The following is a 14,653-nucleotide window of genomic DNA, read 5'->3' as shown; positions in this document are numbered from 1 at the left end:
CTGAGGTCTCACTGTTCATTCTCACACACAGGAACAAGATGACCACCACCTCGTGGTCGTTCATGCAAACAGCGGCCACCCAGGCGAACACTTAGAACACTGCGGTGGAAAATGTTACAAACCATCAATTAGGCTTAACAAGCTCCTGGGTAGTCTCTGGTTCGTGCACCTGTTCGGTTCCCGAACCAAATATAATATCCAACGAACCACATTTGTTCACATCGTTTTTAAAGGGCCCATAGTCTTTTGGCAGGAGGATGGCAAGCAGGTCCCTCCAAGAACACGTGGCAGAGGCATTTCTGCCACAGATGCTATACACACAAAGGGTTCCATTGAATTTCATCCACATGGACAACATAAATCTATAGATACCCAGCGAGGAGACCAGCAATCCTGATTGCACAATCTTTCTGTTCGCTAGTAATCTAAAGAAATATGTCAGCCTCAGAGCTGAAATTCACTGGCAGACAGACAGACACTACCATTATTATGTTTTTGAGCCCAGACAATGGTGTTAAGATGATCATTTAATAATGAGAAACAGTTAATAATTATTTGAGAAGTTTCCCAGCCTGGAGTAAGGTTTAATTTACTCTATAAAGCAACAATATCCATGTTATTCACAGTTCTTGCTGAGATACTTTTCATACTCTTCAATCCATACCTGTACCCAATGTCATCCCAGCCACGGTCTTGCTGATGAAAGTTCTGCATACTCTGCATATCCTTACTGCAGTCCTGGAAGGAGGTGCATGGTTGTGAGGGTGTGTAGGTATGATGGATATATATCTGAGAAAGTGGAGTTTTCAATAGTGTAGGATTTCCATTGTATGGCTTCGCTCTCCACATACAGCGAGGAATTATAGATGGACATTCTGTAAAGGAAAAAGATAGAGGGTCCAATTAAAAGAACATAAATAAGAACTTTATCACAAAGTAATCAATAGAAAAATGTTGGAAGCTACCATGGGCAATGAGTGGAGATTTTAGATTAACTCAATGTCAGAAAATACAGGTCAAGTCACTTCCTAGAACTCAACTAAATGCAATGACAAGAAGAAAGATCCACATACTTCTATACAGTGTTAATTTGTTACTTGGGGTTGAGAGATGATCAAACTTTGAGGGTTGTGTATAAAGAGCAATTCTGAGGCAACGTTTTAAAAGTGTAGCAAGCAGCAGAAATATTCCATTGGTTTCCATAGTGACTGCTCCACTTTTAGATATTTGCCCCAGAATTACTCTTTATACATAAACCTTATATATTTAGTAATATTTACCTAGAAAATTATGTTTGAACTCCCTCACTGCAACAGCAATAACAGAATTCAAATGATCTTCTGTGATATTGTGCAGGCCACAGCCTAATTTTGAATTCCTATAACAATGAAATCCTCTCAGTATTGCCACTTCTAAATCTTCTCCTTCGAGTATTTTGTTGAATTCTTGCCTTCTAAAGGGGCTCCTGGAAGGCTTTCCTCCATAATAATCCTGAAGAAGTGTGCTCAAACGTAGATCCTTGGGCTCATCTCTAAGCCTTTTGCCTAGTATAGTACCATCCATAGCACCATTTATAAAAGCCAGTGTCAAATCACCGTGGGACGGGGCATTTTGCAGTTGGAAGAACCTGGGAGCAGAGATGGAGTCCCAGCACCCATCAGTAGTTGTTAGCGGTGTGTCAAGAGTCATTCCATGAGCTAGAAAAGCGAACCCCAATGAAGTAGCCAAAGTGATGGGGAGGACATCATCAAGAGAATCAATGCTAAATCCCTGCTGGTCATTAGAAGATGACCAATGGTCACATGAATATTCTGCATTCATGTGACCAATGTAATTCTTGAGCTCGTGCTCTGAATTGTTTCTTTCCAACACTAATTCTTTATTTTCAGACTGCACTTGTTTACAGTCTGAATCTTGTTTCCAACCCCATATCACTGCCCTAAGCAGTGCACTTGGTGCCACTGTACTACCATCTGGAGCTAATACTACTCCTTTCTCTTGGCATCCTGTTTCATTTGACCGCATGATTTCGTGAGAGAGCAGGATCTGGCCTCTGTTGACCTGTGTCTTGGAAAGATGACCTGTGTAGTCTGGAGATTTGGCTGCATGAAGCAGTTGTTTGGCCACTACGCGAGCAGATGAGTCTGGTAAACTAGACTCAATGTCTTGTACCAGAGTGATGAATGTCTCCATATTCATTACCACTGTGGCTAGTAAAAAAGAGAAAAAAAAGAATTGATGGGTAAATATAATTTGTAAATATAATGAAAGCAAAAGTAAGTAGATGAAGAATAAAATGCTAACTATTAAAAAGGGTAAAGAATAAGGAAATAAAAACATACAATGTTGCCCTTTGGCAATTCACAAAGCATCCAACCCTCCATTGTTACTTACTGTTAGTGTTGTCTGCAGAAACACATACCGAGAACACAACAAAAAAGGTGAGACACCAGGCATCCATCTTTAAGTTATCCTTAAATCAAAGAGATAGATTACAGTTAATAAATTAACGTTCTTTCTCTATCTTCTGAGAAAGAGTGTTTTAATGCATGTCTATTTCCCTTTTGTCTGTTTGTCATTCTTTTAGTATGGGTCTTTGTGTTAAGAGAAAATTTCACCCTACCCCATCAAAAGAAAAAATAAATCTTATAAATCATATTAATATTTAAAAACTTCCTTATGCCAGACAAGACACAAACCAGTTTAACCAGTTAAGATCTACGTTAACAAATGAAAATATGGATCGTGGGCCATGGGCGTTCACATAAATTTTTCCAGGGAGTGGTGACTTTGTGACAATTTTAAAAAGGGGAGGGACATAGTCAATAAGTCAATATCACATAAAGCACAGGCATGCAAAGGGTTGAGAAACCTGAGGTAAAAGCTTAATGGAAGAATCAAGTATCCATTGTCTGAACTGATGCACCACATTAGTTATACACCCATAATCAAGGCACTATAGCTGAACTATAAAAAAAAAAAATAGGATCTGCATTTGATGTTAATGTGCACAAACAAATGACAATTAAAATAAATGACAAACGTATTTATTTTGAAATGTATTAACTGAAAATATATTAATATAAATAACATTAAATATATTAACATATATGTATATATATATATACAGGGAGTGCAGAATTATTAGGCAAGTTGTATTTTTGAGGATTAATTTTATTATTGAACAACAACCATGTTCTCAATGAACCCAAAAAACTCATTAATATCAAAGCTGAATATTTTTGGAAGTAGTTTTTAGTTTGTTTTTAGTTATAGCTATTTTAGGGGGATATCTGTGTGTGCAGGTGACTATTACTGTGCATAATTATTAGGCAACTTAACAAAAAACAAATATATACCCATTTAAATTATTTATTTTTACCAGTGAAACCAATATAACATCTCAACATTCACAAATATACATTTCTGACATTCAAAAACAAAACAAAAACAAATCAGTGACCAATATAGCCACCTTTCTTTGCAAGGACACTCAAAAGCCTGCCATCCATGGATTCTGTCAGTGTTTTGATCTGTTCACCATCAACATTGCGTGCAGAAGCAACCACAGCCTCCCAGACACTGTTCAGAGAGGTGTACTGTTTTCCCTCCTTGTAAATCTCACATTTGATGATGGACCACAGGTTCTCAATGGGGTTCAGATCAGGTGAACAAGGAGGCCATGTCATTAGATTTTCTTCTTTTATACCCTTTCTTGCCAGCCACGCTGTGGAGTACTTGGACGCGTGTGATGGAGCATTGTCCTGCATGAAAATCATGTTTTTCTTGAAGGATGCAGACTTCTTCCTGTACCACTGCTTGAAGAAGGTGTCTTCCAGAAACTGGCAGTAGGACTGGCAGTTGAGCTTGTTATGGTACTTTTTAAAAGTAAACCAAAATGTTTAAATGTCTATCTGTTCCTGTCCAAATTAATAAAATTGAATTGCGTATATACGCTGAAGTAATTAAGTCTGACACACAAGGTTCAGGTTAAAATAACTTCGAGAAAGTTTATTGGCAAGAGCAGAAAAAGCGGGCGCGCAGGCCCTTTTAAGAGGCATTTTGCGTCATCATTGATTATTAGAATATCAGCAAATAAACATCATCAATTGGATTAATTGTCAAGTGTCGGGGTTAGTGTCTTACTTATTGGTTCAAAAAATGAAGAGGTTAGTCCCGTGCCCACCCACCAGAGGTGGGATTATTCTGGACACGGGTGGGGATAAGGGGGGTCTTGAGCGTCATTTTACACGGTCAATGATATCAGGCCTCATGTCCAGGTGCAAGGTCTCTTATGAATAGAACATTTCATTACTACTGTGTTCTCGTGGCCTTCAAACTATACTATCTTACAAGTTTTAAGGAGTAGCCAGCACCTCCTGGTGCTCGTCCTTGCGGGAAATACAGTCTTTGTCTACTATACTAATTGGGTTGAGAAGTTCAGTCACGTAAGGTAGTTTTAAAATGAACAAGTTAAGTCATGAGGACAAAATGGAGGATTGAAGAAGTCAGGTTAGGAGGACAAAATGGAGGATTGTCACAATATAAGGTTAAAATGGAGTTAGTACAATAATTCAATACAAGTACAATAAAGATTTTTAATAATCCCACATCAGTCCCCCCTATGAAATGTTAGATTCTAAGAGATAAAACTTTATTTGTTAGTATCAGAAGACGTGTTAACCCAAAGGCACAGAAACCCCGTGGCCGCTAGCTAGGTGTTAATGCAAAGTGCAAGTCTGTCCCTAGAGCTGACCCTAATAGGCTAACTCATCCGTCAGTATGGCTCTCGAACACTTCACACCCATGGGTGTCCCATGGCAGCTAACCCACCACTTCTCCACACGGGGCCTTTACCATTCACTGACAGATGCTGTCCCTAAGTTAGTCCCTTCCTAGAATTTCTGCACTTTATCAACAAAAGGGATTGTTTGCAGCGGCAGACAGGGTGAGTTGACGTCTTGGAAATCTTGGTCATCAACTTCGAGATGGGTGAAAGTGGGTGCCGCTTGGTCAACAGTCTTCATGAGGGATTTTCTCAGACATGGGAGGATACAACAAAAGAGAAGAGCAAAAATAAAAAGGAAAATTAGTATAGCCATACCAATCTGCATTAAAGCCTTTTGCCATCCTGTCATCCAACCAAACCATCTTTCCCAGGGATCTTTTATCCCAGAATTCCTTTTTAACTCTTCAGACAGGTCATTTAATTTCTCTATGGCTAATGTAACTTTACCATTAGGGCCTGTGTTTTCTGGGATATAGGTACAACATGTCATGGTGTCGGGCAAAATTTTACAAACCCCTCCTTTTTCGGCTAAGATCATATCTAGGGCCATTCTATTCTGGAAAGCCATTTGGGATGTGGCCTGCAGCTGTTCGGCCAACCCCTGGAGGGCGTCTCTGGTGTAATTAACAAAACGTTGTTGATTATAATAAATGTAATTTATCCAATTTAAATTCTTGTTTGCGGTAACTATGGTAAAAATTGATTCGAATCCTGCAGCAACTTCATCCCTTGCTTTAAACTCATTGGGCACCCCCCTAGGCACTCCAATGGCATCAATATACACATGAGGATCAAAACTTCCTTTCACTGGGGCGTCACGCTTAACCTTAGTGTGTTTGGACCCATGGGTGGCGAGGTGTGTGTCAGAGATGATATGTATAGGCATAATAGCTTTAGCCAGAGTACACTCCCCCCACCACTGCTTGTCCATCCTGGATCTTAGCTGTAAATCCCCACACAACCAGTAAATATCCCCTAATGACCTGGTGTGAAACTGCAACAAGTCCATAGAGACATTTCTGTAGGTAGCACAATACCCCTTAGAGAAGTTACCCAAGAATTTACCCATTCCATCATAATTAGCATAACAAGTGTAATTACCTTTATACACGGTAATACCATCTGGGGGTTTGACATCCTGGGTTAGGAGAGGATACTCTTTTGTCCATGCAATACATATGGACCTGTTAAAATTATAGTGATAGGCGAAAAGGCTTAAAACACATTCTTCTATATCTACTGGTAGGATTAAAGGCACAGTACCCAGGTGAGGCCGGGCACCGCCACACACATAACATGCAGTCCTATTATGCTTATTAGCATTATATTTCATCCATTCTAACCATAGATTTACATCATTAAAACCTGTTTCAGCGGCCATGGTATCTTCAAAGGTGGGGTTAGCAATGGCCATCATGTCTTGAAAGGTCTGGATATGAGGTTTTAATGGGTTAGGGACCATATGGGTGGCCCCTTGCCACTCAGAAGAGTTGCACATATCTTTGAGGTAGAAGTGCCCTAATTTACGGTAGGAACCCTTTTTCCAATACATTCCCATCACATACTGGTCCGCATCTGTTGGGCTTGGATGCTCAATGTTAAGGATTAGTTTCATTGGTGTACTCCCTCCAGGCTTTCTCAAAGTCATTCTCTGGAGAAGGGATCTACCATGATCATCTACTTTGGATACGGCACTTTTTGGTTTGTAACCCCAGGCAGGCCCGGCATTCCATCCCGCCGCCCCCCAATGGTCACAATTGTGCCCCCATTGTTTGTCAACTACACAAACATATGGGTCTTTCGAATGATAGATATCTCTATAGATGCTCTGGATTTGTGGTGTGGGAAATGGGCATTCTACAATATCACAATAGTCAAAGGTATAAGTAGCCACCTGGGTACACGATGAGTTATACCAGAAGGTGTACCCACCAATATCTTTGGTAATGGCTACTTGCTGGGCCTTTATAAGGCTAATTAGGGAGAAGGTGTACCAGAGATACATGTTTGTGCGGTATTCGCTTCCTCTGGGGCAGGAGATTTCTTGCAGTGGGAAGCGTGGATCCAATTTGGCCTACCGGCCAGTTTGACGGAGGTTGCAGTAATCAGGAGAACTTGGAATGGACCGTCAAATCTTGGTTCCAGGGTATTTTTCCGCACAAACTTCTTGACCAGGACCCAATCTCCGGGAAGCAGGTTATGGGTATTGTGCTACCTACAGAAATGTCTCTATGGACTTGTTGCAGTTTCACACCAGGTCATTAGGGGATATTTACTGGTTGTGTGGGGATTTACAGCTAAGATCCAGGATGGACAAGCAGTGGTGGGGGGAGTGTACTCTGGCTAAAGCTATTATGCCTATACATATCATCTCTGACACACACCTCGCCACCCATGGGTCCAAACACACTAAGGTTAAGCGTGACGCCCCAGTGAAAGGAAGTTTTGATCCTCATGTGTATATTGATGCCATTGGAGTGCCTAGGGGGGTGCCCAATGAGTTTAAAGCAAGGGATGAAGTACCTGTATCCAATTCGGGATCTGGAATTGAAGAGAAAACTTGGGCATGTATTTTGTTTAAAACACTTGCAAGTTCAGTTACATAGTCTATTAAAACATCTGATTGGAGCTGCAACTGCTGCGGATAATAACAACCTAGTCTGGGTGCTGTCCCAAATAGAACCTCATATGGGGACAGTGAATGCTTCCCCCTAGGTGTGTGCCTAACACTAAATAACGCTATTGGCAGGCTTTCTGGCCAGGGCATCTTTGTTTCTTGTGACATTTTTAACATTCTGGTTTTTAGAGTGCCATTCATGCGCTCCACTTTACCACTACTTTGTGGGTGGTAAGGGGTGTGGAAGGCTAGAGTCACCCCTAGAGCAGTCCAAATTTCTTTAGTCACTGTTGCTGTAAAGGCTGGGCCTTGGTCACTTTCAATGACTTCTGGAAGTCCGAACCTACATACTATCTCGGTAAGTAGGCGTCTTGCGGTTGTTTTTGCAGTGATATTGGCCACTGGGTAGGCCTCTGGCCATCCTGAGAACATGTCCACTATGACTGGTGCATATTCATGGGGCCCACTCTTGGGCATTTGGATGTGGTCAATTTGAATTCGCTGGAAGGGGTACATGGGCTTTGCCAGGTGTTTTGCAGGCACCTTGACTGGTCTTCCTGGATTGCATTTTGCACAAATGACACAGGCCTTACAGAAGCTGCTGATCAATGTTGTGATTCCGGGTGCTTCATAATACTTCTGTATGAGGGCGTCCATCAATTCCTTTGACAGGTGTGCAGGCCCATGTGCCCATTGGACAACTGCTGGATATAAATTTTTGGGAAGACAAAATTTGAAGTTGTTGTAATATACTCCGTCCTTTTGGACAGCTCCTTTCTTTTTCCATTTCTGGATTTCTTCAGGAGTGACTGCAGCTTGCTGTTCTCGTAAAATTCGCAAATCAGTAGGAAGAGTTTGCAGAGTAAAAATAGGGACTTCTTCTTCTTCTTGTCCGGACACTTCTTCATCCACTTCCTGCAGATCCCTGGCTGCTAGCTTAGCAGCCTGATCAGCCAAATGGTTGCCCTTTGCTTCATCTGTATCCAATTTCCCATGGGCCTTTACCTTCAAAACGGCCACTTCTTTAGGGAGTAGGAGGGCATCCATTAGCTCCTTGATTGCAGTACTATGCTTGACTGGTGTACCGGCGGTGGTAAGAAATCCTCTTGTCTTCCAAATTAGGCCGAAGTCATGTGCCACGCCCAGAGCATATCTTGAATCTGTATAGATGTTGGCACGTTTTCCTTCGGAAATTTTGCATGCTGAAGTCAGAGCCTGTAATTCAGCTTCTTGCGCAGACATTGCTGGCGGTAAGGATGATGATTTGATAACTTCATCTGTTGTGGTTACGGCATATCCTGTATGATATCTTCCTTCTTCATCAGCATATCTTGAGCCGTCCACAAACAGGGTAAAATCTGGATCTGGTAACGGATTCTCATGCACAGTTGGTAGGTGCACTGTCTCCATTTTCATCTGTTCAAAACAGTCATGAGGTGTTTCAGGGTCATAATCATTCACTATGACCAGATCTTGAAATTCTTTTTCTAGGAAGTGGCGTGGCCATGCTTCCAGAAGGTCAGTTGTTGGGTATTTGACGATACCATTTTCCTGTAACTGTTCTTCATCCATGGTGGCCCATAGCTTCGCCATGGGCCCAAGATCATTCCATGACCTTGTCTTCAATTTGGTAACAGGAATATGTGGGATAGCGGTATCCCAATGGCGGTAAAGGTAGTTAAGTTGTTGAGGTAGCTGGACCAAGACCATGCTATTGCCTTCAGAATCGCAATAGAAGTCTTGAGCAGTGAGCTTCACATCAGTCCAGTGGTAAAGCTCATCTTCATAGCAAGGTTCGGGAGAAATGTTTGGTTTGTACCACATGGTACAGAAGGCGTAATCCGGGCCTTCACAGAGAGGTGTCTCATCTTCATAAAATGACAAATGTGGATGCATGACTTTCTTGATACATCCACAGAGCAGGTAAATGTAGGTTTCATCCGTGATAAATCCATAATAGATACCCCCCTCAGGGAGTGGAAGAAGAGTGGATGGATTGAGCACTTGACATCTCTGGATGGAAATGTTGTCAGGCAAAAGAAGATGACACTGCAGGCGTAGGTGTCTGGCTGGAGACACGTGCTTGAGTTGGACTTGGTTGATGATGGCAGAAATGTCATGAGGGGCCAAAACAACCAGAGGGTGGCCAAGGACTAGGTCTGAGGTTCTTTCTATGAGCTCTCTTGCAGCAAAAACAGCCCTGAGACAGGAGGGAGTCCCTCTGGCCACAATGTCCAGTTGACATGAGAAATATCCAATAGGCCTCTGGCGGCCTCTTAAGTCATTAGTTTGGGTGAGAACTCCTGTTGCGTGGCCTTGTCTTTCAGAAACAAATAATTTGAAGGGTTTGGTGTAGTCAGGTAGGCCTAAGGCAGGAGCAGAAGCAATGGCACGTTTGAGAGCATTGAAATTGTCCAGAGCTTCATTGGTCAGACAGAATGGGTCAGACTTAAGTGCATCATAGAGAGGTTGCATAAGCAGGGAGGCTTCTGGGATCCATGCTCTGCAGTAGGAAATGAGGCCTAGGAAGGCATGAAGAGACTTTGAAGTCCTTGGAGGTGGAATGTCTTGTACAGCTCTTACCCGATCCCGAGTAAGGTGTCTGGTGCCTTGGGATAGGCAATGTCCAAGGAAAATCACTGAAGATTGGCAGAATTGCAGCTTGATGAGCGAAGCTTTGCATCCCTGTTCTGCCAAATAGGAAAGAAGACTAATTGAACACCTTTCAGTAGTGGGTATATCATCTCCACAGAGCAGTAGATCATCCACATACTGAAGCAAGACAACTTCTGGGTGCTCAGCTTGCCATGGGTCAAGGATGGTACCCATGGCCTTTGCAAATTGACTTGGAGAATTTTGTGCCCCTTGGGGCATGACAGTCCAGGTATACTGTTGCATCTCATGAGTGAAAGCAAACAGGTATTGACAGGATGGGTCCAGTGGGACACTGAAAAAGGCATTGGCCAGGTCAATGACTGTGAAGAATTTTGCAGATGGTGGGACTCCAGAGAGCAGAGTATGGGGATTTGGTACAAGAGGGGTGTCCAGGACGGTAGCTTCATTGACAGCACGGAGATCCTGGACCATCCTGTACTTCTCTGGCTCACCTTTCGGAGTTTTCTTTTTCACAGGAAATAATGGGGTGTTGCATTCAGATTTACATTTTACCAGGGCACCCTTCTCTAAGAGTGCCTTGATGTGGATAGAAATGGCAGCAGACTGTGCTGGTTTTAATGGATATTGTGGCTTTCTTGGTAACTTAGCTCCTGGAATAAGCTTTACCACCACAGGGGGAACATTTAGGTGACCTATGTCCTCTGGGCCTGAGGACCATAACTTGGCGGGCACCTGTGTTTTTAAGTCCTCTGGGAAATTGGACCTTAGTTCTGCTGCGTTCTCACGGGGCTTTTCTAAATGCAGCATCAGAGGCAAGGAGCACAGGGCTGAGGTGTCCGATACAGATAGAGGTGTAAACATTTCTACCTGCCCGTCTGGGGTGAAGGTGATGGATGCTTGCAGGCGTGAGAGAACATCAGCACCTAGCAGGTTAATTGGGCATGTGGAGGATACCACAAAGCGAGCAAGCAGGCTAGAGCCAACTCGTAGTGGAGTTGTTAAGGGGCTATGCCTTGGCTGGCCATCCACTCCAACACAAGAGACATCAATATTGGACAGGAAGGATGGGTCTGGCAGGTCTTGTTCTCGCAGAACACTACGGGCTGCACCTGTGTCAACTAGAAATGTGGTAGGGTGGCCTTCAATGGGTAAAGTCACTGTGGCAAGTGGCCCCCCCTTATCCCCTGTAGACACTGCCATGACAGGGGTTACGGACACAGGCTTGCCAATCTCCTAGTCATCGGGTTCCTCAACTATTGGAACCTGTTTGGCGGCTTTGGGAGCCGGGGCAGGCTTGGGTGGCTTTCTGGGTTCCCTTTGCTCCTTTCTTGGTTCTGGACAGTCACTTCTAAAGTGCCCCTTTGCTCCACAATTAAAGCAATGTCCCCCCTCCTCCGGTCTGGTACCTCTTGGGACTGGAGTGGAGCGGGATACCATGAGAGGAGCTGAAGTGGGTCTTCTCGGGGTCTGAACAGATTCCAAACCTCTAGCAACTAAAAGCAGGGTATCCAGGGGAACAACCTTATATTCAGGGCGTGCAGCAATGATTCCCTTGCGTATAGAGTCTTTAACACCTTGGACAAACGCACCTGACAGCATTTGTGAGTGAATTTTGTCAGTAAGATCAAATCCCAAATCTGTAAACATTTGATACAGTCTTGCATGAAACCTTTCCACTGATTCTCCTTTATCTTGAATAACATCAGTAAGGCCAGCAGCCTGATCTGCAAGTTTGTCCTTAGCCCATTCTCTTAATTGGGTGCAAAAGGTTACCCCGGAGGGGTAATCAACATCACTGGAAAGCAGATCTGTACTGAGGTGACGGGCCATGCTCGGCCAATATGCATCCCCTGCTTTAATAGCACAAATGCTCAGTAAATCACGCCATGCGGCGGAATAAGTCTTTTGAATTTGAACTATCCCTCGGTAAAAAGGCATAGGCTGTTTTTCTGGGTCAGGGAGCGATTTCATTAATGCACTAGCTTGAGTGGGGTTAAAAGCAACATATTTAGGAGGGGTCCGTTCTCCCCGACCCTTGTGTCCGAAGGGGTCATCGATAGAACGATGAGTTGAGGCTCCTGCAGCGGCTCCTGCAGCCTCCAACGAGTCCTGGGATAACCTATCCTCTTCTCCCTCATCTAATTCTATGATCTGAGCTCTCTTACGTGCAGGGCCCGAGTAAGGTGACAGGACCGGAGGATGAGCGGGGGTCCCAGATGCGGGGGTGGCTAGCGAGTCATAACCTGGGGATAGATAGTCACCGGGAATTACCGGCATCAGGGCTGTACTGGGGGCCGCCATATTGGTGGCCGGAAAAGGTACTGCATTAGGGTTAAGGGAAGAAGTGGCGGCCATGTTGGATGTGGGCACATCCGGGGCAGACTGTGCCGGACTGGGCATGACCGGAACCTGGGGAGTGGCTTGGGGAAGGGGTAGTGGATATCCGGGATAGGGCAGGGCCATGGGATATGGGAAGGGGTAGGGCCAGGCTGGGGAGGGGAAGGAGGTGGGGTATTGAACTGGGGTGGAGATGGGAGGGGACGGAGAGGGATTGGTAGGGGTGGGTGTAGAGGGAGGAGCCGGGGCAAGGGTGGAAGAGGTGATTAGCTGGGCGGATGAAGAGGGGAGGGGATCATTAACGGAGAGAGAGTGTAGGGAAGGAATGGCAGATGAAATGTTAGGGGAAGGTACAGCAGGTAGCGTAGGGATGGATGAGGATGATGGGAATGTTAGAGACGGGGAAGGGGAAAAGAAAGATCCATCAGAATTCAGGACCGGGCAGACAGGGGAGGTGACGGGATGGGTGTTAGGAGGATTGGGAGTGGGGAACATAGTCAGCTGGCTATCACCTACGGCTGACTGAACCTTGGGGATAGATATCCCCTGGGCGCCATTTTGGGGCGCTGGCTGAGGGTAAACCCCAGCAACACAGTTATTATGATACACAAACAATTTCACACCTTTGTGATTTATCTCTTTTCAACCCAACCTTCTAGCTGAATAGCCTTCGCTACTCTGTACCATGCTTCAGCAGTCTTTAATAAACCATTATCTGTAAGCTTGCCTTTCTTTTCTGTCAGTAACCTACGCCAACTTTCTGGTTGCAATCTTCCACCTGTTGGTACAGCGATTTTCCATACTTTTGCAATCTTTTCAACACCTTTAACCATCTCCTCGCCCTCTCTGTCCTCAACTAAATCACATGCTAACCAGCCCTTACTGGGCTTGCTCAAATCCTGCCCCATAATCCCTTTCCCCCTATACCAGCGTCCTAGATATAGGGAGAGAGAAGGAAAACTGAACAAGAACGTCTACAATGCTCGACTGCCACCTGAGAACCGTGGGACTTTCTCTGGTGCGTCTTCCCAAAACGTAGACTAGTCACTGAATCCGCCTACCCGGGGTGGTAGACACGGATTGGAGCGAGGTGAGAAGTGTGTGACCAATCACTTCTCTTTTAAGAGAAATAGGAGTGGATAGTATAATAATATAGGAAGTGTAGAAAAGATGAAAGGCAAGGAAAATCCTTAGAGACAGACACAGGAGTGCATGAGACTCCTAATTAAACAAACAAGACAACAATACAATTGAAATACAGTGCATGCATCACAGTTCAAATGAAATCAACAGTAATCCCTTTCCTTTACTCGTGTGCTTACTCCAAAGTCACCTCCCTCAACCCCGTAGTGTCTCCGCTCGGAGAACGACTTTCATTAGTCTCACTACCAGCGGCCACGGAAAACAACTGACACCGGTCCGAGTTCCGTCAACCTCCCTCTGCACAGTAGCCCACAAGAATGTGGCCACCTCTATCCTCACTCCCGTAGTGCCCCTATAAAACCCACTTATAAGTCTCACTACCACGTGATGCGGAAAACAAGCAATGCCTACTTGAATCCCCCCAGGAAACAGAGTCCCCTGCCACAAGACTAAGTCCCCTACCACAAATAAACAGAAAACTGGAATTCCACCGGCCCCAGCGCTCAGGGTTGTGGTTACCAAAAGAAAACTGGAATCCCCCCAGCCGAAGCTGAGGTTTACCAAAACTGGAATCCCCCCAGCCGAAGCTGAGGTTTACCAAAACTGGAATCCCCCCAGCCTCAACACTCGGGGCAGTGGTTACCAAACTTGGAATTCCACTAGCCCCAGTACTCGAAGCTGTGGGTTACCACGTGCACAATGAGGCTAGCTGGGCTCTCAAAGTGTCACAAGAAGGATCACAGGAAATTATGAGTCTACACAAAATCCACAGTTCCAACAATCCTCTTTTTCCTTACAGCCACAGCCACGAGGCTCCTAAAAGAGGTAAACAGGCAAAGAAGACCCCCAGGAACGCATCCACAGGTCAACCCCCCTTTTTCCCTACAACCACAGCACCGTGGTTCCTAAAAGGAGTAAAACAGGTAACAGAAGACCCCCAGGAACGCATCCACAGGTCCACCCCCCTTTATCCCAAAAGGGGTAAAATACAAACAGATAAACAGACAAACTGAAGACCCAGGCAAGTCCCCTCAGGTCCACCCCCCTTTATCCCAAAAAGGGGAAAACAAGCAAGACAGAACCCCAGGCAAATCCCCTGCAGGTCCACCCCCCCTTTATCTCAAAATGGGGAAACAGGCAAACAATTCAAA

At 44.6% G+C, this 14,653-nt stretch overlaps 1 protein-coding gene across 2 annotated transcripts in view; it reads right to left on the bottom strand.

Moving 5' to 3' along the window:
* Nucleotides 1-14,653, bottom strand: part of PGLYRP2 (peptidoglycan recognition protein 2) — a 49,533-nt gene that overhangs the window by 2,039 nt on the left and 32,841 nt on the right. For both annotated transcript variants that reach the window (XM_063448374.1, XM_063448375.1), the window contains exons 2-4: nt 2,395-2,473; nt 1,281-2,210; nt 665-875 (exon numbers count right to left, since the gene is read on the bottom strand). In XM_063448374.1, the coding sequence (XP_063304444.1) occupies nt 665-875; nt 1,281-2,210; nt 2,395-2,473 (1,220 nt within the window). The remainder of the gene's footprint in view (nt 1-664; nt 876-1,280; nt 2,211-2,394; nt 2,474-14,653) is intronic.

Source organism: Pelobates fuscus, chromosome 3, assembly GCF_036172605.1.
Source record: "Pelobates fuscus isolate aPelFus1 chromosome 3, aPelFus1.pri, whole genome shotgun sequence".
NCBI classification, from domain to species: domain Eukaryota; kingdom Metazoa; phylum Chordata; class Amphibia; order Anura; family Pelobatidae; genus Pelobates; species Pelobates fuscus.
This window is presented reverse-complemented; position numbering and strand designations above follow the sequence as displayed.